The sequence below is a fragment of the Sceloporus undulatus genome, chromosome 1, assembly GCF_019175285.1.
Source record: "Sceloporus undulatus isolate JIND9_A2432 ecotype Alabama chromosome 1, SceUnd_v1.1, whole genome shotgun sequence".
Classification (NCBI taxonomy): domain Eukaryota; kingdom Metazoa; phylum Chordata; class Lepidosauria; order Squamata; family Phrynosomatidae; genus Sceloporus; species Sceloporus undulatus.
The window spans coordinates 359,221,614-359,248,099 of record NC_056522.1 but is presented as its reverse complement, the minus strand read 5'-3'; the positions used below and the strand labels follow the sequence as shown (position 1 = coordinate 359,248,099).

Below are 26,486 nucleotides of genomic sequence, written 5' to 3'. Positions count from 1 at the left end.
AGAGGAGACACTCCTCCTCTTGAGGCTGGCTGGCCAATGGGGAGAGTGGAGCTGGAACAGCCCTGCCTCCTGCTAGCAGTCACAGGCTCCTGCAGCAGGGGAGGGCTGTCCAGCCATTGGCCAGCCAGCCTGAAGGGCAGGAGCTCCTGCAAGAGCACGCAGGGCCAGGGCAAAGCCAGGCAGGCGGCATAAAGGCTGCAGCAGCAGCCGCAGCAACAATGGCGGTGGCGGCTGCAGAACAGCTGTGGTTGTTGCGGCGGCAGCAGCAACCAGCTCAACCCGGGCCAAAGAGACAAACCGTGCCGTGACCGTGCCAAGGGGCCAAAAATCGGGTTTGTCACGCCCCCAGGGGGGTTACGGCAACCCTACTCCCACCTGATTTTTTGTAATATAATATTTTGTCTGGTGAAATCTGGAGATCTTAAAATCTTGCATGAGTTTTTAAAATGGTGGCACAGTGTGGATTTTGGATTTCCCCCTTATGACCAAGAAGGCTGCCTTCCCTTTCACTGTTCAAAAATCACTTTATTTTTATAATGACAACACTGATTGTTGCAGAAGTTTGGTGAATTTTGACACATTCTGCTTATTTATAAGATTTTAAATGATCAAATAGAATAATCTCATGGTTTTTCCAAAGTGTAGGACATTGGCATCACTTTGGTTGACATCACCCAGTGCAGTAACTCATGGTGTCACCCTCCCCCCACACACACACACCTTTGGCCTCCTCCCATACCATACCAAATCCTTAATGTTTTTGTACTAATGTTACTCATAAATTGTAATTCCTATATATCATTGAATATAATGGCAATAGTTGTAACATAAACAACTAGCAAAATTAAAATGAAACCTTTAAATTACAATATCATATGCACAGCCTAAATGTATTTGCAGGTACATTGTTTCATGCTGTTAAAGTGAACATTTGGTAAGATGTGATGTTATTTAAGAAAATTTTAAAAGGATTTTTAAATTTTAATTTTTTTAAAAACTGGGGCCTCCCCTTTTTCCTCCTATTGATTCTCACCCCACTCACACCATGTCTTTGGTGTTTTAAAGGCATGCAGGCAAACACCACAGCCTATTTCTGCCAAATGGCACATTGGGCTGACCTGCTCAATTACCTTACACAGAACTTTCATCTGCAGAAAGTAACAAATGTAATTCCTCTGTCAGCATGGAAATGAGCATCATCACTTTACAGCATCTGCAAAATAAGCTGCCAATAAGGGCATGGCGATTAAGTGCAGGCTATGTGTGGAATGAAATTATTGCTAGAACGAATTGTACCTCATTGTACCTCATTCCCTTTTTAGGCCATACTTTTCATACTTCCCATTTTCTCTTGGACCTCGTTCCTGTATTGGACAGGTGTTTGCACAAGTGAGTAAGGTAGTTGTTGTTCAGGTTGCTAGGTCACTTTGGGAGGAGGTATCTGTCCCTTTAAAAGATCATGGCACCAAGTGGGAATATAGCCCTTGCATCTCCTGTTTGCAACTGCAATGATGCCTTTATACCTTTTTCTCATTCACATTTTATATGACAAAACTAGTTGTTGTTGTTACCCTGCTTCTTTCCCAATCTGTGACAGAAGGCAGTTTACAAAAATCAGAATAGATACAGCTAAAAATATACATCATACAAAAGCTAAAATATAAGTATCTATTAATAAAAATTAAAACATTCAAAATAACAACATAGCACATGAAAGACCCTTTCCCGCTGAGCAGGCAAGCCCTCAAAGGTATTCAGCTACCTGAGAAAAGATAGCAAGGAGAGTTCCAGTCTGATCTATCTAGGGCACGGTGCAGAGCGGCAGGGAAACGCTGGCCCTTTGTACTGCGCAGCTGCACTGCAGCACCCAAACAGCGCAGTGCAGCTGCAAAGTAAAAAAACAAGCTGCCTAGAGCAGTTTCTTTTTTGCAGTGTCATAAGGGCAACATCGCAGCCCTTGCAAGGCCACTTCCTGTCAGAGACGTGTGGGCGCTCAGACACCCACACATCATCCATATGGCCCCCATGTGGATGGTGCCACTCTAAAAAGGAGCCACCCACACGTAGTAGGGCTCAGGAGCATGTGGTTGGTGCGCACTCCTGAGCTCTACTATCACCACCAGGACATCGCATCCTGGTGATCTGTACTGGGCCTATGAAAGGCGTTTCAGCACTACCAAGAAGTCCCTGTTCTGTGTTCTCACCAGATGTACCTGTGAGGATGGTGAGATAGTGAGAAATTTTGACTACATAGATTACAAAAAACTATGGAGTGATCTTAATGAAATGGGTGCACCATTACATTTAATTGTCCTGATGTGTAACCTTTACTTAGTACAAGAAGCTTTCATCAGAATAGAATATGGAGAAACAGAATGGTTCCCAATTGGAAGGGGTTCAGGCAAGGTTGTATTCTGTCACCCTCTCTATTCAACTTGTATGCAGAAAACATCATATGCAGAATAGGTTTAGACATGGAAGAAGGAGGAGTGAAGATCAGAGGAAGGGAGATCAACAATCTAAGAGGCTTACCGCATAGCTAAATAAATTGCCTTATCACCGCAGAATTCAATTTGAATTCGGGATACATCCAGATTTTACTGCATACGTTTTTGTAGCCAATGCCACTGGGCAGGTGCATCCCGGGTTTAGCTATTCTATGTTACCCTTTAAAATTGTTAGCAATTTGTGTATCCTATTAATTCGATACTCTGATTTGCTGCCTACTTTGTCTAAATTATTTCTCCACGTGTGTATACACACACACACCGGTTTGAAGTTTCATATGATAGATAAAAATCAAGGACACAATATAGGGATGGATTTCACAGAACAGAAAGATAGATGACCATTATAGAGACCAGTCCAGTCCAGTCCAGTCCTCTGCCATGCAGAAATACACAACCAAAACATGAAATCAGTATGAAAATTTCCTTTCATACTGATAGTAAAATACGAAAAAAAAACAGGACACATTCTGATAAATATAATATAAATCAGACAGCAAATTAGGGTATTGAATTAATAGAAGGAGATACAAGAATTGCTAACAGTTTTAAAGGGTAATGTATAAAATAGAAAAATTGTCAACTCTGGAATTGATTAGAATGAGCCAGTATGGTGTGGTAGTTAGAAAAATGTACAGGTAACATGGAGGAAGAGGTTCAAATCCCCACTCCCTAAGAACATCTGGTCAATCTCTTTCAACCTAACCAAACTTACAGAGTTATTGTAAGGGTAAAATTAGGCATTAAAATCTTCTATGCCAAACTGAGCTCCTTGGAAAGAAAACAACTATGTAATAAAAATAACTGAATACAGACAACTCACTGTTCTATTTTTGTTTTTATGACAGATGGAAGCTAAAGTGGTGATGGCCAAGTTTCTACAGAGGTTTGATTTCCAGCTGGTTCCACCACAGAGCTTTAAAGTTTTGGACACAGGTACACTGAGGCCTTCAGATAGTGTTCTTTGCAGATTAAAGCTACGCCATCAGCTTGGTTGTAAAGAATAAATGAAATATTGGTTGCCGGTCATTTAGTGAACTTGCACAGGTGTTAAAGTGCATTTGGAGCACCAGGGAGTCAATAACTATGGAAGCTATGGGAGTGCTTTCTCAGCTGTGGCCCTGCAATTGTGCCTTCCTCTTGGAGACTTGACTGATGCCCAAACTGGCTTTATTCCAGAGCAAGTTTAAAAGTAGCTTTTTAGTAAACCTTTTGTGACCTAACTGATTTCTTCCAAAATGGACATGCATTTAGTTTTAAACTGTTCTAACACTTTAATCCCTTACAGTCTATTAAACTGTTTCATATGCTTTTTGTTTCTTTAAATTAATTTTTCCCATCATCCTCCCCCCATTCATCAATTTTTGGAAGTATGGGATGCTTTCAATATTTTGCGTAGACTAATCTAGCTGCCAATACCATATACCAGACAATTTTCAATTTTTGAGTTTTCATCAACAATTCCTAACAGTAAAGGAGTTTTTTTTTTCAAAAATTGATAATCCTGTACCATGTAACCTATCTGATATTTCCTACTTGATTTATGTTCCATCCTTTCAATATGCCTGTTTGGATTACATCCTTTCAATCTATATAATATTTTCCTTCTAATTCTCCTTCCTTCTCCTTGTCCTTCCTTAAGCCTTCTTCCCTAAATTTCTTTCCTTCCCTTTCTTTCTTAACTCCTACTTTCCTTTCTTCTTCCTACTCCTCTTTCCTTTCTTTTCCTTCTTATTTCTCTCCTTTTTTAATTTCTGTTTTCCATGAAATTATGATTGTGATAGTGGTTATAGTTCTATTGGGGTTTATACATTTCATTTTTTTTCCTATGTTTTTCTTTGTCTCTTTATTTTTTTCCCTTTTTGAATGTATTCTTTGTATATTATTTGTATATTAATACAATTTGTATATTAATGACTGTATATTAATTGGTTTTGATTGAAAATTAGATTGTTAGGGTTAAACGAATAAATAAATAATTACCAAAGAAATAAATGGCTTACATTGATTTTACATGTATGCTAACAGAGACCTGAGATATAAAGCAGGAAATTTATTTATTTATTTATTATGAATGAATGAATGAATGAATGAATGAATGAATTTCTGGCTGGCTCCAGGATCTGAGGCAAGGTGATCTCTAGGTGCCCCTTCTTAAGCAATCATCTGCTCTCATTTCTGTGTATCTACATGTCCTTTTATTCTTGGCCAAATCCAAAGTAATACCCAGAGGCTAATGGAGGCTCTTAAGTCTGAAGAGCACAGGCAGAAAAGCATCACAATGGAATGGCATGACCTGAAGGTTCCAGAGGTTTGCACCTTCTGAAATAGGGGCCTTGGGGATGCATTGTTAATTAAATCATAAAATGGTATACCTTAAAAATTCAACTGGAAGTGGCCCTGTGATTCATCAGAACTGGCCCTTTTTACTTAACATGTCAGTCAACCATCCCTGAGCCTGGAGGACCTGAGCAGAGCAATTGAGGACAGGTGGTCTTGGAGGTTTTTCAGGGGGCTGCCATAAGTCGAGGTAAACTTGAAAGCAGATAACTATCACCACACTGTCAAGGTAAGGACTCCATATATTGCTCAGACCAGTTCTTGCCAGTCTTGAATGTGGGCCTCAGTCTTCTGTACAGAAACTTTAGTCTCCTAAAGTAGAACCTTGCTTCTCTGAGAGATACATATGAGACCTTACCTTGTTCTGACATATATCACATATAACAGAGATGGGGAACCCATGGCACTCCTGTTCAAATGTTGGACTGTAATTCCCATCTTCCGTATTGATTGGCCAGGTTGATTTGAAGAAATTGTGGTTTTCCCACTACAACCAGAGGGTTACTCTGTCTCTAAAATAAGTAGGACAATTCAGACTTTCTCCAGTCACAGATGCTGGCGAAATGTCAGAAAGAAACTCTGCTAGAACATGGCCACATAGCCCGAAAAACCCACAAAAAACAATTAGCCTTTACCACTGCTAGAGATTAACAGCTTTACAGTGGGACTCCATCCAAATATTGTCTCAGATAGGAACAGGCAAGGTATGGCCCTTCCAAATGTTGGACTGCATCTTCAAACATTCTTCTTCATTGGTGAGCAACACATGAAAGGGAGCAAAGCTGTTGTCTCTAACCAAGTGAAACCTCATTCAGTGGCAGATAGATATGATCTTTGGAATGTAAATGTTTTTAGACTGCACCTTTCACTAATCCTGGGCATCACAACCAATGCTGATGAATTTTGGGAGTTGCAGTCCAAAATCAGAAGGACCATACCTGCCCAACTGCTCTCAACCATATTGGGGAAAGGGGGATGTCTTCCTTTTAGTCCCTATCAATAATAAAGCTAATTTCTACTTGCCCTGCCCAGCCAAAAAGCAAGACAAGTTGGAGTAAAAAACACCTTTATTCCACTGCATAGAGAGAACAGGATGCCAGGCAGCTCAGGATGCAAAAACAAGCAGCACTCAATTCAGAGTGCAGTTACATTTTATAACTTCACTGATAACACATTCATTAGCTACTCCTTATGTGGTAGGACTATACAGTACAGTGGTACCCCGGGTTACGAAATTAATTCGTTCCGCGGTTAATTTCGTAACCCGAAATACCTTCGTAAGCCGAATTCCCATAGGCGCTAATGGAAAAATAGCTCTCTGCTGCCCTCCGGTGGCGGAAAATAGCGCCGCGGTTTTTTCGTAACCCGAAGAAACCTTCGTAAGCCGAAGCAATAAATCCCTATGGGATTTTTTCGTATCCCGAAAAATTCGTAACCCGGCGCATTCGTATCCCGGGGTACCACTGTACTATTCTACAGGTCACTGTGGATGTGATCTTCCCTTGAAGGCCACTCTTCTAGCCAATACACATTCCAAGCAAAGTTTGGCCAAAGGTTAAACCAACAATGCATATGTGTCTGAAGACACAGTGTGAAGCAGTGTGTATATGAGCTATCTTTTTTACAGCTAACTTTCTACTCATCAGTGTTGTACTTCTTTCTGGAAATCTGGATTCTCATCTTAATTTTATGAGCAAAGTGGTATTCTGGCCACAGCGGTGGGGAAGCTACTTCAAGTGTGCCAGTTCAGACTGGCCAGGGCAGAAAGAGGGCTACATCTGCCACTATCCTTGGCAGAGGGAGGTTAATGGAGCATTAAAAGGCAAGGATTTTGAGATTCCCCAGCCACTTCCTCTCTCCAAAGTCTGCCCCACACCTTAAGGACTGTGGTCCTGCTTTTGAGAATGAGCATTCAGGACCATAGATTAAAATCTAAGGGGAGAAAATAGAAGATGATTACCGTGGTATCAAAGAGAAAAAGCCATTAATTCAGAGGTACGCCAGCATGATGTAGTGCTTTGGGCAAGTCACATGCCCTCAGCTTCAGGGGAAGGCAATAACAAACCTCCTCTGAACAAATCTTGCTAGGAAAACCCTATGGAGTTTCTTGCACTGGGGCTAATTTTGGCATTAAAGAGAGATTAAAGCGCATTTAAAGCATCCCGCAAACGAAGTGGAAATGGTGAGTAATTGCCCGGATTATTATCACACGCAATTGTGCAAATAAAGTGATTTCAGAAATGCATTGTCGCTGAAATCCCGAAAGTAAAAAGATACATGTTAATGGTCCTTTGTGACCACTTTAGGGTTGCCATAAGTCAGGAAGGCACTGAACAGCAACAACATGGAACCTTTTTAGTCCTCCAGAGGTTTGGACTTCAGTTCTCATCAGGTTCACCCAGCATAGCTAAGAGTGATGTGTTATGAGAGTTGGTCTAAAGCCTAAAACCTGGAGGGCCAAATGTTCCCCATCCTAGACTTAATTCTCATATATCTATGATAATTCTTGCAGCTCTGCTAACATTACATGTAATAGGTTTGAAAGGAAACACAAAATTCTAGCTTTCTCTGTGGCAGCACCTCAACTGTGGAACTCCCTGCCCTGGGAAGTTAGGCTGGCCCAATTTCTTTTGGTTTCTGGTGGGCAGCCCAAACAGTGCTGTTCCACATGTCATTCAGTGTTTGAAACTGCTGTTTTAACTGTTTCAAATCTGAACTAATACTGTGTTTAGAATGCTTTAAAGATTTTTATTTTATTTTAACGTGTTTTTTAAATGTTTTTTATCTTTGTTTCATTTTCATCACCTTGGGAGCCCTTGTGGCCTGGGAGGCTATGAAAATACTATACTTTGAAATGAAATTTATTACAGTCGATGACCAGCATGTACTTTGAATGAATGAATAAATAAATAATATCAGCTGCATCTCTTCCCCCCTTACCCTTCTCACATTACAGATGAAATCATAATAGCCTACCTTGAGATAGAACTATTGTAATAATCTGCAGGAAGCAATTTGAACACTCAAAAGTGCTATATAACTGCTAACACTATTAATGTGGATAGTAATAGGCTGGATGGCTATCTGTCGAAGATGTTTTGATTTTGAGTTCCTGCATGGCAGAGGGTTGGACTGAATGGTCCTTGTGGCCTCTTCCAACTCTATGATTCTGTGATTCTATGCTATTAATCAAACTTGGGCCTTCTGTAAAATGTGGATTTTACATTCCCTCCTCCCCACAATGCTCCATAAAATGGAAGGCAGTAGGAAAAGAGGAAGACCATATTTCAGATGGACTGATTCAATAAACTATTATAAATTGTTATAAACCGCTTGGAAGTTTATAACAATTGATCAGAGGAAAAAGGTGGGATAGAAATAACTTATCCTTCTCTTCATCATCTCCCAGAAGCCTGGAATTTGCATTTCGGGAGGCTCTAGCACTCTTTGGTGGCGAAGGCAAAAGATCTTGCAAAGCTACACATCCCAGGATTCAAAGAGGATGGAGCTGCAGCACCTCAAGTGGTGTCAAACTGTGTTATTTCTACAGTGCAGATGCACCCTTGTGGTGGAGGCACATCTCACCCAATTAAGGTGATACATTTCCATTCCACAAAACCTGAGGCTTTGGAGGAGGAAGAGGTGTTGCAAGGGAGAAGAGATCTGATGGCTCCCTAGGTGTGTTGGGGAAAAGGATGCATTTTGGTCTTGCCTCATTCATAGGGGACTTTTCCTCCTTCCTCTTATTTAGGCACAGAGGAAACCTGGCTCCTCCCAAGGCTGGAAAGGCTTTCCTTGGGCCAGTGAGGCCTCCATGATCAGCTGTTCTTCTGTCCAGCATGGAAGCACTGGAGCTGATCTGGGTTTTGCTGCGTTTACTGCTGGCTGGGGCCCTCCTGGCTTTGGGGCTCTATTGCTGCTACATCAAATGGGTGCATCTGAGATATGATCACATCCCCAGTGCCCCAAGAGCCAGGTAAGGGGGGCAATGCTGCCAGCCTTTTTCTCTCTTCCTGCCTTGGCCCCAGCAGGAGCATAGTGTGGTGTTGTGGTGGTTGTGTCAGGGTGGCCAGGTGTCTTCACAGCCAAGGAGGACAAGGCACTGCAAAATCAAGGAAACTGAAGGTGGCTTGACCCAATAAGAAGCTTAATAACACTCCTAGAAATAGACATTCATGCTTCCTAGGCATGCTCCAAATGGAGGACCTTTGGGGATTCCTTCTAGTAAGAAGCTGGAAATGGAGGACAGGTCCTGGAAAAGGAGGTTTTACATTTCCTCCCCTGGGACCCCACACCAACACCAGGTCATACCTGGCCACTTGATACTATTTCCAGGCAGGGCATGTAATTTATCATGCAATTTCAGCAGAATTTTACTGGTGGTCCAGCTGAATACCCTATGATGCAAATTTAGCAGTACAGTATTGTTAAACAGGTACTATTCTTGTGTGTCTTCAAGTCATTTCTCATTTATGGCAACCTTAAGGTGAGCTTGTCACAGTTTTTTTTTCTTTTGCAAGATTTGTTCAGAGGAAATTTTTATTGCCTGAGAGGGGGTGACTTGTTCAAAGTCACTGAGCAGGTTTCCATGACAACCACCAGCGAATACCAGATGCTGTAGGCTATACTTCAGAGGCAGGCAATGGCAAACCACATCTGAATGCTCTTTGTCTAAAAAACCCTAAGAAATGCATGGGGTTACCATAAGTCAACAGGTGTCTTGAAAGTACACATAAACACACACACTAGATGAGTCTCCTTTCATTTTTAACCTTCCTCCCATTCTTTTTCTATAACTCTTAATGAAGGAAGATGGAGTTGCTGCCTGGTGCCTTTTTGAATTCAGTGTTTGGAAATGGCATCCTCTTTTTTTGGAGCGGGCACCAGTTTTCATACTTCCCTCCCCTCTCCAGCAGTATGGCTACTGACTGTCCCAGCTGTGGGATTCTAGGAAGTTGAAAAGTAACTTTTTCCAGCTCTGCTTTTGACTGATAGATGCTTTAGGCTATAATTCATATAACTGCTGGGCACTCTTGTTGGTCTGTAAACTACTGTTTCTCATATTTTGCACTGTGAGCCTAGAAAATTAAAAACTACAGTGGTTCCAAGATTGATCTTACTCAGTATATTTAGCAAGTGTATGCTTATTCAGCACCTGCAGAAGGTGCTTTGGTTGCTGATTGTGCACATATGAAAACAAACTGTCTTCCATCCTGAAGTCTCATCTAGGAGTGTTTGTACCAAGGGCTTGTAAAGAGGGCAAAAAAAAAAAAAAAAAGGACAGGGATAGCAAAGTGAAGCTATGGGGCCCCATCTGACCACTTAGCTGTTTTTGGAGCTCTTAACTCTGCCAGATTTCCCAGACAGACCTTTTTCTCAGCCAAAGAAGAATAAATTGGTGCGAGTGTCCAGGAGCAGTGATTCGCCTTGGAAGTCATTTGCTACCTCTCTGTTTAATATTTAAAAATACAGATATAGTTAGTTTGTTTGTATCCTCACTTTCTCACGTTTTCCAGAACCTTCTGGGCTGAGGTCTGGTTGGGTTTGTATAGTTGATATAACCCTTGAGGAGGCCCAGATGCACAGAATTAGCATCTGTGCCTAGCACATGTATGTTGCAAAGGTGGTACCCAAGACACTTGTGATGGTAGAAAGTCAGTAGGCAGGTTCCCTGACAATAACAGGCTTTGTAGTTCTGCGGTTTTTAGTATCCACGGGGGTGTGGGTGGGGTCCAGAACAAAACCCTTGCTGATTCAGAGGCCCACTGTACGGTAAATGGTACAGCAGACCCTTGGTATCCACTAGGGTTTAGCTCCAGGATCCCCCCCCATTGATACCACTGTTAGTGGAAAACATAATAGACTTGGAATAATTACTAAGGAAGGGCAAAGAAGAAAGTATAGGCTTGCTGCTGAACATAAAGAAAACAAAAATAATGACCACGGAGGATCTACATAAATTCAACTTAGACAATCAGAAAATCAAAATAAAGACTTCCAGTACCTTGGATCAAGCATTGATCAGAATGGAGACTGCAGCCAAGAAATAAGAAGAAAACTAGGAACGAGAAGAGCAGCTATGAAAGAACTAGATAAGATCCTAAAGTGTAAAGTGTAATTAATTAAAGGATGCCCTGGTGGCGCAGTGGTTAAATGCCTGTACTGCAGCCATTCACTGAAAACCACAAGGTTGCGAGTTCAAGACCAGCAAAAGGGCCCAAGCTCGACTCAGGCTTGCATCCTTCCGAGGTCGCTAAAATGAGTACCCAGACTGTTGGGGGCAAATTAGCTTACTTGCTAATTAGCTTACTTGCTGTTCACCGCTATGATCTTTGGAATAGCGGTATATAAATAAAACAAATTATTATTATTATTATTAAAGATATACAACTGAGCACTAACATTGGAATCGTTCAGTCAGTTGTATTCCCCACAACCATGTATGGATGTGAGAGCTGTAAAGTGAAGAAAGCGAGTAAAAACAAAATGAACTCATTTGACATGTGATGCTAGAGAAGAGTGCTGAGAATATCATGGACAGCCAAAAAGACAAACAATTGGGTCCTTGAACATATCAAACCTGAGCTCTCCCTTGAGGCCAAGATGACCAAACTGAGGCTGTTGTACTTTGACCACACCTAGGGTTGCCATATCCCGCCGGGGGACGGGACTTTCCTGGTTTGGGGGCGGGTCTGCAAGGTCCCGCCCCGGTTTGGCCCCGCCCCCGGAATCCCCCCGCGACGGACGCCAGGCAGGGAAAGGGCCCTTTTCCGCTGCCTTGCAGCCTCCTCTGCCGGCCAGGGAGGCGGCCTGGCAGCGGGAAAGGGTCTCGCCTCGGCGGGGCCCTTTTCCGCTGCCTTGCAGCCTCCTTCGCCGGTGAGGGAGGCGGCCTGGCATTGGGAAAGGGTCTCGCCTCGGCAGGGCCCTTTTCTGCTGCCTTTCCGCCTCCTCCGCCGGCCAGGGAGGCGGCCTGACAGGGGAAAGAGCCTTTCCTCTTCTTTCTCTTCCTCCTCTTCTTCTGCCTCCTCTCCTCCTACTCTTCTTCCTCTTCTTCTTCATCTTCTTCCTCCTCTTCTTACTCTCCTCCTCCTCCTCCTCCTTCTCTTCTTCCTCTTCTTCTTCCTCCGCCTCTCCTCCTCCTCCTCTTCCTCCCCTTCTTCTTCATCTTCTTCCTCCTCCTCTTCTTCTCCACCTCTTCTTCTCCACCTCATCCCTTCCCTCTTCCTCCCCTTTTTCTTCCTCTCTATTTCCTCTTCTTCCTCCTCTTCCTATTCCCCTCTTCCTCCTCCTCTTCTTCCTCCTTTTCTTCTTCTCCTCTTCCTCCTCTTCTGGTTTTTGGCCAGAAAGGGAAGCACATTTCTGCCATCTGTCTAGGAATCATGCCAAATGTCCTCCATTTTGATCATGCCTAAGAAACATGCATTTATATGGAAAAAATATAGAAAATCATCAATTTTTGTGTGTCCTCCATTTTTAAAAAATGCCCTACATTTGAAAATGTTGTCCCACATTTGTCCTACATTTGTCCTACATTTGTCCTACATTTGTCCCGGTTTGGAGGTCCTGACTTATGACAATTCTAGCCACACCATGAGAAGGCATGGATCATTGGAAAAGACAATAATGCTGAGAAAGATAGAGGGTAGCAGAAAGAGAGGAAGACCACATGCCGAATGGCTAGACTCAATTATGGAGGCCATGGACCTGAATCTACAGGACCTAAGCAGAGCAGTGGAGAAATAGAGATGTCTCATCTACAGGGTTTGCTTTTTGGAATTTCTTTTGAGTATTTTCAAGCCAGGGATGGTTGAATCCATGGATACAGAATCAGTGGATATGGAGGGCTGACTGTAATATAAATATTAAGCAACTTGTTACTATTTAATAGTAAGTTAAACTGAATAGTAAGTTAAAATCAGCTGGATCACCTGATGTTCCCTAATGTAAGAGTAAGCCTCATTTCTTTTTTGAAGGTGACCTAACATAGTGACTACCAGTGTGGTCTGTAACTGGGAATTGTGGGATGGAAAAATGTAAGAAGGAAGGATTCTGGAATGGACTATCCTGGGAAAGGTGGTTGACTGGAAAATTGAAATTTACACCAGTGGTTCTCACAATATCTGGGGTATGTTGGGGTGGGGGGAATCAAACATTATTTTATTTCTAGTGTTTAAGGGACCAGCATTGTATTTGTGCCCATTGACTATAACTGCTTCATTCTTTCCTGGAAAGGCTCAAGGGACCAGCAACCAGTAGCTCAAGGACCAGCACCAGCTCAAGCACCATCACTTGAGTAGCACTGCTAAATAGTGCAACATTTTGTTGCATGCGCCACCTGTTCCTCAGCTGCACTGTAGACAGATTTCAAAGCCAATCACTGTTCTCTCACTGTATATATGGGTTTCTATGTATACTATATACAGTATACTATTTTCAGCAGAATTGTTTTAACAAGTTTTAAATCGCTTTAGTATATTTATTTATTTATCATATTTCCTGTCATTCACTTCGTATGAAGGCCTGTTAATCTGTTATGTGGCTGTCTGTTCTGAAATATTTGTCCATAGAATGTACATATTTTAACAAAATAAATCAACCAACAAATAAACAGACATCTACCATATTGGAATAAAAGGACTGGCCTACCACACATGCTTTCTGCAAGGATTCCTGGTGCAAACCTCTGCCTCCAGCCCCTACATGAACTATCCATATGTACTAGCTAAACACAGGTGCAAAATGGATGTACCCTTCACTCTTGCTCCAGATTATCATGTGTTATGAACCTTTAGTGCCCTCTGGTGATACATGACCTTTTGATTTGTGTCTGGTAGCTGGGAGATAGTATTTATTGTAGCTTGTTTCCATCTGGAACAGTATTTCCTGCACTTCCATTCCCATGAAAATTCTGAGTTCATAATAGCTCTCCCCTGAGATGAGGATATGTGCTATGCTTCCTTCTACAAGTGTTGTGCTTCGCTGTGAAATGTTTATGTGAAATTACATAGGAATTTCTCCTCCCTGACTTGCCTTCCATTGTCATTTAACTCTTTCAAGGCCAATGTTCTATCCACAGTTTGATAATATCCTGCCCTTTTAATTTTTTCCAGCTTTTTATTTGGTCATCTTCCAATCTTTTGGAACATCTTGAAGAACAAAGAAGTTACACAGGATCTCTTTCTGCAATGGTAAATAATCACTTGTATAACTTAAAGAGACTATGAACTGCAATGCTGCTGCCTATATTGTGTTTTTGTCTGTAGGATTTAACTCTCCAGATAAGATCTATTTTGTTTGAAAGGAATGGCATCTTCTTACTTTAAGTGTTTTATTCATAAAGAACCAGTATTGTTTTATCACTGTTTTGTTGCTGTTAACTGCCTTCAAGTTGACTTCAACTCATGGCGACCCTATGAATGAGAGATTTCCAAGACACCAACCAACCTGCTCAGGTCTTGCTGACTCAGGGCCATGGCTTCCTTGAATAGAGTCTATCCATCTGGAATGAGGTCTTCCTCTTTTCCTTCAGCCTTCTACCTTATCAAGCTTTATTATATTTTCTAGTGAGTCATATCTAGCCAAAATATGACAACCTCAGTTTAGTCATCTTTGCTTCTACAGAGAACTCAGGCTTGATTTACTCTACGGCACATTTTTTGTAACAGTCCACAGTATCCACAAAACTCTTCTCCAGCACCAAATCCCAAAATGAGTTGATTCACTTCCTATCTGCCTTCTTCACTGTCCAGCTTTCATAACCATATATTGAAATGGGAAATACAATGGCGTTATCTAGTAAAATGAGTCAAATGAAGTGTGTAAGAAATTCCAAATGTTGTTCTTTTTGAGGAAGCAGATATTTGGATGTGACCAAATTCATTGTTTGTAGATGTAGGCATTTGACTGGATTATTCTTAGCAGTCTGACATATATCACTGAACAATGACATAATTAATCTGTTACAGTGCTGGCCCCAAATGTTTCTCTCAGCATCTTTTGATCCTTTATAACTATCAGCCATTTGAGGAGAGAGAACAGAAATTGCTTCCAACATTGTTGAACGAAGTAGAAATTTTTGAAAAAAATCCAGATGAGGAATAGGGAATACTTTAGTAGGATGAGGTTCCTGGGAGTTTTAAATTTTTGCTTAAACTCTTAACCTGTCATGCATTTGGACATGGGATTTTTGTTCTCCAGAGGCACATTTGATAAAGAATCCACACAAAAATAGACCTACATTATAGGTGACCTTGTAAATATTGTAAACTGAAGCACTGTAAATATTTTCTGTAAATTTAAGACATTTATTGTGTTTTATAAAGCTGAGTAGCCAGGAGAAATGGTCTGCCAAAAGCACTACTGGGGTAGTTTTCTTGGACCCAGCCAATGTAATATATAGGGATAACACAGAATACTTTTCACTCTGCCAGATTAAATTGAATTTTTGCCCAAGTGTTTCTGTGAGCATGACTCTTGATTCTAGTGTGCAATGCATGCTTGTGAACACTATGCTACCTTGAATTGTACAGCTTCTTATTTTCACCCTTTCGCTGTGACGTTATTTTGTCCTGTTCAGTATGATGAAAGCTACATCTTTCTGACTTATGACCACTGAAAAGAGTGCAAACTTTCATGGCTTCAGAAACTTTCTTTTATTTTGTGAGTTGTTTTAGTAACCCAGGAAGGAGTATGTGTTTGGGGTGAGGATCCATAAGCCACTGTCCACATTGTGACAATAACTATGAGTATATCCTCTAACCTATGTGAAAGGTTTGAGAGTATTATTTTCTTCAGGACTGTTATGAGAAAGTTCCTGAGGCTCCTGAGGCAGAATATCCAAATGGTGCTCTCCCATGTACCCAAAGGTATCAATCTGGCTCTAATAGGACATCTCCTGAGCAAAGTTTATTTCAGTGTACTGGATGCAGCTATTGCCAGAATATCTCCAAATCATTCTTCATTATTTTCCACCCATTCATTTCTGTTGAAGGACAGCACTCTGTGCACTTGATACAGTGGCAGCTGTTCCATCACTAATAATGAAGTACTGTTCGACAGCAATTTTCTGTGGAATGGAAGAGAGGGGACTCCACCTTTGATTCAGGAAGCAAAATATCTTTGGTTGGCTTTGTGTGTATACCTACTGTACAAACGTGCACACACTAAAAAAAAAACCTTTAAAATAATTATTAGGTTCTTTTGTAACTTCAGTTGACATTTTGTCTTTATAGGGCTGAGGAATACGGGCCAGTTGTGCGCATCAACACCTTTCACAGAGTTTCCTTGTTGATATTAAGCCCTGAAGGAGTAAAGGTTTGTTATGAAATATTGCTTCTGTAAAGGTGAAGGGGAAGATAACATAAAAAATGAGCTCGTGTCATATTCAGCAGAGTGATCATATCTTCTCTCATTCCATGAAACATAACAACAAACCAAATGCTGGCTAAGCAGTTGATCTTGCTGCTTTCTTCATGTATTAAGCCAGAGGTGGGGAAAGTGAGTCTTTTTCTTTACCTTAAGAGCCTTTTTGTGGTCCTTTCAATAGTCCATATTAATGTTACCCCACTACACACACACACACACACACACACACACAATTTCATTTAAATTAAATTATTTAAAATTTATTTGAAATTACTTTATTATTTTAAATTTCTGGGTTTTTTTTTTAAGAAAGTTTTTCAATCAATGTTGTGCTGTGACATCAAATCAATTTTGACTTTTGGCGACCCCAAGGCCATAAGAGGGAAGGCTATAACAAACTCCCTCTGAACAAATCTTGCCAAGAAAACTCAATGATAAGTTCACTATCATGCTTAGGACATGCATACAACAATGCAGAAGTAGGAAACATAATTGCAGCTAGCAACACATCTTTCATCCACCAGAAGCTATAAGAGAAGAGAATGTCAGAAGGAGGTCTAGAGCTGCATTTTTGGCAGGCTGTATAGCAGCAGATGGGGCTAGTATTGGGGGAGAGGTAGGATATTAAGTAAATATAAATAAACAAACAAACAAGTCTGAAATTCTAAGTGAATATCTGATTTACTGGGCTTCACCTTGACCTAGATTTTTCATGTTTAGGGAGGCATATTTTGGAATTTAATGTATAGAATTATCTGAATAGTTCCTTTCCCTGCCTTAGTCCTTGTTAATAAATAAATTCTTGTCAAATGTTCTTGGCTTCCATTAATATTTTCATCCCATTTTCAAAACTTCATGACCATGTTTTTGGCAGGTAGATGAAATGAAAAATGACTCTGTGAAATGAATTAAACTAATATTTATAATGCTTTTGGTAGAATAGTAACTTTTCCACAAGCTTGGTACTCATTTTAGTGACTTTGGAAGGATGCCAGGCTGAGTTGACCCTGAGCCCCTGGCTGGTATTGAACTCACAACCATGTAGTTTGTGAGTGAGTGGCTACAGTACACGTATTTAACCACTGCACCACCAGCACTCTTCATTTGTTCTATCTTAATTATACTTGAAATGGACTGACCTGAGAATTTAATTTTAGGAGTTCCTGATGTTACCACAATACCCAAAGGATCGATCTTTATATAAGAATCTTTCCAATATGTTTGGTGTAAGGTAGGTTAATATAAAGTTATGTTGCATGTGATATGTTTGATTACTTAACTGACCAATATTCAGAAAGAATCTGTGGTTTTAAGGCAGAAGTATTTAGTACAGTGCTACATTCTGACATGTAAAGTTGATGTGTTGGAAATACTGAAGAATTCAGTTGTGAATTGGGGAAATGGTGTGTGAATTAATTAAAATTGACAGTAGACTCCAGAGTTCTGAATCATCTCCCTTGGAGTTTCATGTTGATGCTGAGCAATACAAGAAATGTCAAGCTTTTGAGAAGGAGCCCCCCTAGCAGTATTTTCTCAAGTCTACCTTCCAGGTTGGACTACAGGCAATGCAAACCAGTGCCTCAAGTCAGAAACATGATACAATGGCATCAAAGGCAACTAGGAAGTCATACTCAATAATTGGACTTCCTTTGTCCAATGTCTGGGTTTGGTTGTTCTGTAAATCTGTCTGTGTCCCCAGGCCTAGTTTAAAACCAGATCAAAATGAATCCAGATAAACTGCTTCTTCCAGAAAAGTCTGGAGTTGCAACAGCACTGTGTTGTTGAGAACCCTGTCCTCAAAATAAAACATTATTATTATTATTATTATTATTATTATTATTATTAAGCTTTATTTATATAGCGCTGTAAATTTACACAGTGCTGTACATACAATCTTTTTAATAAGACATTAGATACTATTCATACATTCTCCAACATAGTGATAAATAATTAGGGTTTTTCCCCCCCAGTCGAAATCTGATTACTGTTCAAACCATGGTTTCATATCACTGGAAATTAATGCTAACAGTGTTTTCCTGGTTGGGAGAGCACCTGGCTGGGATACCAGAGGGCTGGGATAAGACTCTGAGCATAAGAGAGGTGGGAAGTGCAAAGATCACACAATCCCGTGGTCTGCTCTTCTTCAAGTTATGCTTGGTTGGTCAAAATATTAACCAAACTAGACCCAGAATAATACAGATTCTTTTCTCTGCTTTGTCCAGATTTTTAGGGAACGGATTGGTAACTGATCACAAACATGACCATTGGCACAAGCAGCGGAAAATTATGGATCCAGCATTCAGTCGAACGTGAGGAAAAAGTAGAGGTTTTGAGTAGACTGGGTGTTTGGTGTTTTGTTTTAGAGATGATGTGAATTTCAAACCTTATTATAGCCTCACTGCACAATTCTAAATGTGTTTCTGTGTGACGGAAAAAAGACCCCTCTTTCTCATTCTCTTTACTGCATTAGCAGTGTGCATTCTCTGTGTTTTCATGTGTGTTGTACCCAAAATATACCACTGAGCAGACTCATCAGATTTCAGAAGCTAAGCACTGTGACTGGTTAATAGAGAAATACTTCGGTTAACAAAGTCTCTTACAAGAAACCTCCTTTTTACAAAGTATTTTATGCTTTCCCTCCCCTCACTGTCCTCTGGAATTTTTTAAGCAGCATTGACATTGGGATGATGGTGCAAGAGGGCTGGAGAAACACTGACTTTCAGTGGTAGGCTGCAACAGTATGCCTGCAATAAAGCTTGAGCTGGAAAAATATTGGGTTCTATGGTGCATTTTCTGTTGTAGTTGGAAAGGTAAAGAGATGCTGGCTGAAGAATGCATTACTGTGCACATGTGATCATCAGAACACAGAAAAGGGGGGGGGGGACAGTCAGTTCACCAGCTACATCCAACACATTAAAAAAGCATAGATATATGAGTTTGGCCACCTAACCGGAAATCATAAAATGTGAAGATTGGTGGAAGAAAAAAATATCTCTGGACACATTTTAGAAGAAGCTTTCAAGTGGTCTCTAGTAGCTTCAAAATCTTTTTCTTTACTCTTGAAAGGTTTACTTGGTATGGTTATTTCAGTTCACATGTGCATATTGTCAGGATTGGATAAAAAGTTTGTTGAAATACTCATCTTTTTTTATGCTGTAGAAACCTGTCTCTATTTGTTCCATGTTATTTCTGCCTCTGGAACCACATTTTCTGTTAAAGGAGTATTGTCCAGGAGCACATCTACCATATATATTCAACTATAAGTTGACCTCATGGATAGGTTGAGGGCAGGCTTTGAGGCCAACATTATAGATTTTGATATAACCCATGGATAAGTCAAGGGTAATATCTAGGGGCATGTAACAAATGATGTAAAGGACAAAGCAAAGAAAAACAATGGCCAAAGAACTTGCAAAATTCTGGTAAGCATAACTATTTGTGCTTATCCCTAAAGGCTGGTTGGATGAGCAAGAACTGTGGTAAATGGTGGGTGTGTGATGTGATATGTGTGTGTGGATGTGACAAGATACAGGTGATGCTAAAAACTTGCACATGTCAAAAATGATGAAAAGTCAAAGGAAAGAAAATGTCGACTATTAGCAGTGATTGTAACCTTTAACTTTAATGTGATAACTTTGCCTGATTATAAACCAGAAAAGCTAGCAAGCATACATAGATGTCTTATTGAGATCCTTCAGAGCCCAATTCCTCTTGGTGCTCCTTTGAAGAGGAGTGCCAAAGAGCTACCACAGCCACTATTTTCCAACCCAGGCATTAAAAGGTCAGAAGTGGCACTGTGGTGGAAAGAGTAGAGGGGTTTGGTGCTTCTTTTAGGTGTTTCTGAGACAGATTAAACTTTCATCTTTCACCACTCTGCTCAGAGAAGAGGATGGTTCATATATATATATATATATATATATATATATATATAAATAAGAGTATATACATTGACCCATGGATAAGTCAACCCAGATTTTTGGGGGGTTTTGTTTTGTTTTGTTGTTGTTGTTTTTGTCAATGTTTTGGCTAAAATTTATTGACTTGTACATGAGAATAGACAGTACTTTGCTAGCTGAGATATATTTGTATTTGGATGGGAAACCACCAGGAAATACCAGGGATCTCTGGGTAGAACTACGGAAGAATCCTGCCTGAAACCTAGGAGATATGCTGCCAACCAGAGTTGGCAATACTGGACTCTGTGGATCAATGGTCAGACTCAGTAAAAGGCAGCTTTCTACATTCCTGTGTGCATGTACTTTGTGTGCAGTGGGCAATAATGTTGTTTCTTTTTCTTGTGACTGACTAATTTATAAACCCTTGCTTTTCATACAAAAGATGACTTGATAAACCACAACACCCTTCAGTATCTTATATTAATTTCAGTTATCTGATTGGCCTTCTCGGAACTTTCAATGACCAAGCAGAAGAGTTTATGAAGGAGTTGGAAAAAAAGGCAGATGGAGAAACCAAAGTGGATATGATGTGTCTTCTGAGACGGGTCACACTGGACATCATTGCAAAGGTAATACTGTAGCTAGATGAATTTCCTGTTTCTGTGGCTGAGCAGAATCCTGGTGCAGGAAGGTTAAAAATGTCACAAGATTCTTTGCTTATTTTTGCTTCAGCCAACCAAAGCTGTGCTTGTGGAAATAGAAAATGTAATTGAAGTAATGCTATAATTTATTTAATTATTTAATTATAATTTTTTTTAATGCACACTCTTTGATTTTGGAGTATTTCAGATTTCAGTGAAGGGATTCTCAACCTGTAGTATGAATTAAAGTTTATTTTTTAACCACACCTCGGCATATCTGATAAGGTGGAGGGCACTGTAATTCAAGTGTTCAGTTGTTATACCAATCTGTTGGAATATGTATTTGTTGTGTTCTTTAGCTAGCTGGATAATCTTTTTCAAAAAAATTAGAAATACACATAACAGTGTCCTACCCTCCATGACCTCTCCAGCCCCTCCTATCTTTGTCCAGTCTTCTAATCCATGCCAATATTATCAGGTGGCATTCGGCCTAGAACTGAACACCTTATATGATGAGGAGACACCTTTTCCACACGCAGTCAACATGGTCATGAAAGGGATATCTAATGTGCGCATTCCATTATTCAAGGTTGGTGCAGCTTTTTCTTTTTTAATTCAGTCCTCTTTAAAACTTTTGTTATTGTTTGTCAAGCTCACTCATTTTAGGTTTGCACAAACTTAGAACTTGACCATCTTGTAAATGTCAGAGGTCACAAACTAGAAATTAATAGTGGAAGCCATGAACTTTGTTCTTTGTGGTCGTTTGCTGCAGGTGGTTCTCATCAGAGTTTAGAAATGTTATTTTGTTGACATTGTTGTTGTATGTCTTCAAGTCATTTCAGACTTATGAGAACCCTAAGGTGGGGTTTTCCTGGCAAGATTTGTTCAGAGGAGGTTTGCCATCACTAGTCTCAAAGGTGCAACAAAACCCCTTTGCAAGGGGTTGTGTGTATATGTAAGAGGGAGGAGAGGAGAGGAAAACAGAGAGAAGAAAGGTGGGCAAAGTAAGATTTGAGCAGCAAGAAATGCATAGCTAGAGAGCCAAGATATAAGAAGCTGTGAATTGAATAGTCTGTAGATAATATTGATCACAGGAGTGAATGAAATGCTGGGTTCATGTAGCTCACCTGATTCTGAGTCCCTTCCTGCCTTCCACTGCTATGGCTGAATTTGCTGTTGCAGGAATGGCCAAAAATAGAAAGAAAAAAAGAATAATAGACCTCAAGGACCATCCAGTCCAACCCCCTGCCATGCAGGAACACAGAATCAAAGCACCACTGACAGATGCCCATCCAGCCTCTGTTTAAAAACTTCCAAAAAAGGAGACTCCCATCACACTCCAAGGGAATGTGTTCCATGGCTGGACAGCTCTTACTGTCAGGAAGTTCTTCCTAATATTGGGCTGAAATCTCTTTTCCTGTACACTGGTACCCCGGATACGAATGCGCCGCCTTACGAAATTTCCGGGTTACGAAAAAAATCCATTAAAAAAAACTGTTCCGGGTTTACGAAGGTTATTTCGTGTTACGAAAAAATTTTTGGTGCTTTTCGGGCGATTTCACACGAAATCGCGGCTTTTCCCCATTAGCGCCTATGGCTTTTTCGCCTTACAAAGTATTGCCGGGTTACGAAAGCGGCGGCGGAACGAATTAATTTCGTTAACCCGGGTACCCCTGTAGTTTGAATGCATTGCTCTGCTAACAATTTCCCTTAAAAAAAGGCAGATGTTTTACACACTCACAGTGTAGAGTATGGCTCACAGGCTAATGGTATTCCAGCTCAGACATCAAAAGGGCAGCCAGACCTAGAAAAACCCGAGGAGTGAAGACAAGCAACCACCCAAAGGGAAGGTATTGTTACCATACATCAAATGAGTCATGGACAGAATAGGGAAACTGGTGAGGAAACACAACCTCCAAATGGTTTTCAAACCAACTAAGAAAATCCAACAAATGCTGCGCTCAGCGAAGGACAAGAGAGACCCTCTCACAGTCACAGGGGTTTACTGCATACCATGCAACTGTGGACAAGTCTACATAGGGACCACAAAACTCAGTGTTTAAACACGAATCAAGGAACATGGGAGACACTGCAGGCTAAATGCCGCCCCTGTTTGCTCTGGGTTGGTACCGCAGCAGCTGCACGCTGCAGCACCGACCTACACCCCAAAAGAAGCTGCTCTGAGCAGCTTCCTTAGGGGTGCCACAGGTGTGCTCACGCACCATGATGGCGCCCCTTCCGGCCAGCGCTGTTTGGATGCTGTGCCACCCATGAATCATCATGGTGCCCACTGTATGGATGAGTGTGCACCAAGATGGTGGCAGGGTGGCGGAACTAGGGCTCAGAGCATGTGAATGCTCCACCCTGGCTCAGCCCTAGTACGCAGTCAGGCCAGCACAAAGTGCCAGTCTGTACTGCCTCTGAGTCAGCCAGAAAAATCAGCAGTAGCAGAAACATCCTGGGCATTATAAACCATCCTGGGTATAAAATGTTGTTTGAAAACACTGAAATTCTGGACCATGCCAACAACTATTAAAGACTTCTTGTACATTGATCAAAGCAATGATGGCAGTCAAGAGATAAGAAGACTAGTAATTGGAAGGGCAGCCATGAAACGACTAGATAAGATCTCAAAGAGCAAAGATATACAATTGAGCACTAATGTTAGAATCATCCAAGCCGTAGCACTCCCCATCACGATGTATGGATGTAAGAACTGTGCAGTGAAAAAAAGGAGAAGAAAATCAACTCATTTGAGATTTGGTGCTGAAGACGAGTGTTGATATTATCATGGACATCCAAAAAGACAAACAAATGAGTATTTGAACAGATCAAGCCTGAAATATCTCTTAAAGCCAAGATGATCAAATTAAGACTGTCATACTTTGGCCACATCATGAGAAAACACAACTCATTAGAAAACACAATAATGCAGGGAAAGATTGAGGGTAATAAAAAGAGAGGAAGACTGCATGCCAGATAGCTAGACTCAATTAAGGTGGTCACGGGCATGAATTTACAAGAGTTAATCAGAGCAGTGGAATACAGAGGGTCTTGGAGATGTCTCATCCACAGAGTCACCTTGAATTGAGATCAACTAGGGGGCAATTAACAACAACACATTCCTAGGATTTTTTTTAAAACCATCATGGTAAGATATAATTTCTTTGTTTTGTTTATGAAACATATATGACATAAATATTTACCTACTAAGGGGCCATTCACATTACAATTTACCCCGGTGTTGAAATCGATTCTTGCACGTGAAGTTCATATTCACCCCGAATCCCCCACAAGCAAATCAGAGGCTTGCACACCCATTCCATGGCAAATGCCCCTTAGAGTGGGTTAAAAGAAATCGGCGCAAATAGCGTTTCTTTTGAGAAACCCCGGGTTCTGTGGAATATGAACTTGCCCCCCGATCATGACCGGGGCAAATTGAGGGAGGGATTTAGGTCAGAGGGTGGGCAAAGGGCAGGTCATTCCCTCCCATCATCAGAAGGGAGGGGGGAGGAGGAGGGGGAGGAGGAAAGAGCCAAAAAAGGGGGGAATCTGGATGCAAAGGGGTGACTTTTGGGCTGCAGAGGGCTTCAGAGAGAGGTGGGGGTGGAGAAAGTGATGAAGGAGGAGGAGGAAGAGGAGGAGGAGGATGAAGGAGCTGGGGGAAAGAGTCAATGGGCATCCCCAAGGAAGGAGAGGGTCTGAAGGAAGGAGGAGGAGGAGGATTTCCAGGGGGAATTGGGTTGCAGGGCTACACTGGGGCATGTAGGGAAATCCAGCTGCAGCAGAAGCAGCCTCTTCTATTTCTGATAATTTCCCTTTGATGTGTATTTTTTAAAAATTATTTTTGGCAAAATGCATGTTCTTGGCAATAGATATATATATGAGAGATATATAGATAGTTGGTGAGCAGGAGCAAGGGTCATTTGCAGGGCAGGTTGGGGGGGGGAGAGCAAGACAAGCCTCTTCTATCCATCAGGGACCTTTTCCCTTTGATTGTGTAGTTTTTTAAACATTATTTTTGGCAAAATGTGCATGTTCTTGGCAATAGATATATATATAGATATATAGATACTGTATATAAATAGATGGTGAGCAGGAGCAAGGGTTGTTTCAGGGCAGGTGGGGGGCAGAGCAAGACAAGCCTCTCCTATCCATCAGGGACCTTTTCCCTTTGATGTGTATTCTTTTAAAATTATTTTTCTCTGTCTATTCTATGCGCGTAGTCTTTCCTTTGGAATGACAGCTGTATTGCGAATGAATGTTACCAATTGAATGTTGCAACTTGGCAAATCGATACAGCTTTTGCTAGGGCAGGCTATTATTTCCTTTGGAATGACTGCTGGATGAATGTTACCAACCGAATGTAATGCTTCTCTTTCCAACTATGTAAATTGACAAATTGATACAGCTTTTGCTAGGAATTCAGGGGTAGTCTAGGGAGAGCCAAAAAAAGCATCCTTTTCTGGCATTCTGAGGTGAGGAATTAATATTATTGATATTATTATTATTATTACCTGTGTATGAGGCATTCTGGGATGGCAAGGAATGGGGGATACTGGATGCATTAACTTGCATTTGGGGGTTGAAAATGGGGCCAGGGGGAGATCATAACCTGCACCCCCCCCACACACACACACAAAGAGGTTTATTTGACAAAAGGTGTGCACTTTGGGGCATCTTGTACATGGCTCTTTAAAAAAAGGAGGGGGGAGGACACTTCGGATGCTCCTGCAAACCTCACCTATGACGATTGCTTGATTGACAGCAGGCGCCCTCAAGTTAAACCCGATAAGGCTTTCGGGTTAAAATGCCCCTCAATTGGTAGTGGGCACTTGCTAACGGAGAGATTCGGGGGAGGGGCATCCAAATCAGCCCAGTTCCTTCCAGTTTTTTGATGCCAGTGTGAATGGGGCCTAAGAAAGGAATAGCCACATAAAGCTAAGGAAGAGAAGTGACCAACAGTGAATTTGGCTGGTGCTCCATCATTAGCAGAAAAGATAACATACTCTCATTATGATTTTTTTTTAAAAAAATCTCCTCATTTTATGACGGCACCTATTAACTTTTTAGTACATGCCAAGAAACAGACAAGTTATAAGTGAGATTCGGGAAAGCTTGAGGTTGCTACGTCACACTGGGAAGCAGTGTATTGAGCAGAGGCGCAAGGCCATCCAGAATGAAGAAGAGGTTCCCTTGGATATTCTCACTCAGATACTAAAGAATGCTGGTAAGAGATTCCTTGTGGTCATACATAATATGTGTAATTAGGTTTAGACAAATCTAGGACAATGCAAAATAATTTAGAGCTATGCAATATTGTTTTGGCCACTCTATTATGATAGGCATACCTTTTAGAAATCATTGTTATATTGGCCACTTTTATTTTGAAGAAAATGCATCATCATTGCAGCATCCAGAATGTGCCACACAGTTCCACAGTCCGTATCATTTTTCTGTTGGTTTTTTTGTTTGTTTGCTATTTTCTCCTGTTTTTTAAAAAAATTATATTACTATATTTTACATCACATGTGTATGTATTTAATGTTGTGTGCCTTCAAATTGTTTCTGACTGACTAAGGCAAATGTAACATAGGGTTTTCCTGGCAAGATTTCTTCAAATGAGGCTTTGCCTTTGTCTCCCTCTGAGTCTGAAAGAAGAGTGTGACTTGCTACTCAGTGGGTTTCCATGGCCAAATGGGGACTCAAACCCTGGTCTCTAGAGTCATAATCCAGTG

The 26,486-nt window shown here is 41.0% G+C and overlaps 1 protein-coding gene across 2 annotated transcripts in view; it reads left to right on the top strand.

Annotated features, from left to right (window-relative positions):
* Positions 1-1,050: 1,050 nt before the first annotated feature.
* Positions 1,051-26,486, top strand: part of LOC121919747 (cholesterol 24-hydroxylase-like) — a 38,927-nt gene continuing 13,491 nt past the window's right edge. Inside the window, exons 1-10 of one of the 2 annotated variants that reach the window (XM_042446633.1) lie at positions 1,051-1,389; positions 3,356-3,443; positions 8,257-8,823; positions 13,958-14,035; positions 16,079-16,160; positions 17,369-17,442; positions 18,434-18,520; positions 20,598-20,736; positions 21,227-21,337; positions 25,822-25,978. In XM_042446633.1, the coding sequence (XP_042302567.1) occupies positions 8,687-8,823; positions 13,958-14,035; positions 16,079-16,160; positions 17,369-17,442; positions 18,434-18,520; positions 20,598-20,736; positions 21,227-21,337; positions 25,822-25,978 (865 nt within the window). In that variant the 5' untranslated portion in view covers positions 1,051-1,389; positions 3,356-3,443; positions 8,257-8,686. The remainder of the gene's footprint in view (positions 1,390-3,355; positions 3,444-8,256; positions 8,824-13,957; positions 14,036-16,078; positions 16,161-17,368; positions 17,443-18,433; positions 18,521-20,597; positions 20,737-21,226; positions 21,338-25,821; positions 25,979-26,486) is intronic. The other variant, XM_042446635.1, reaches the window with a different exon arrangement.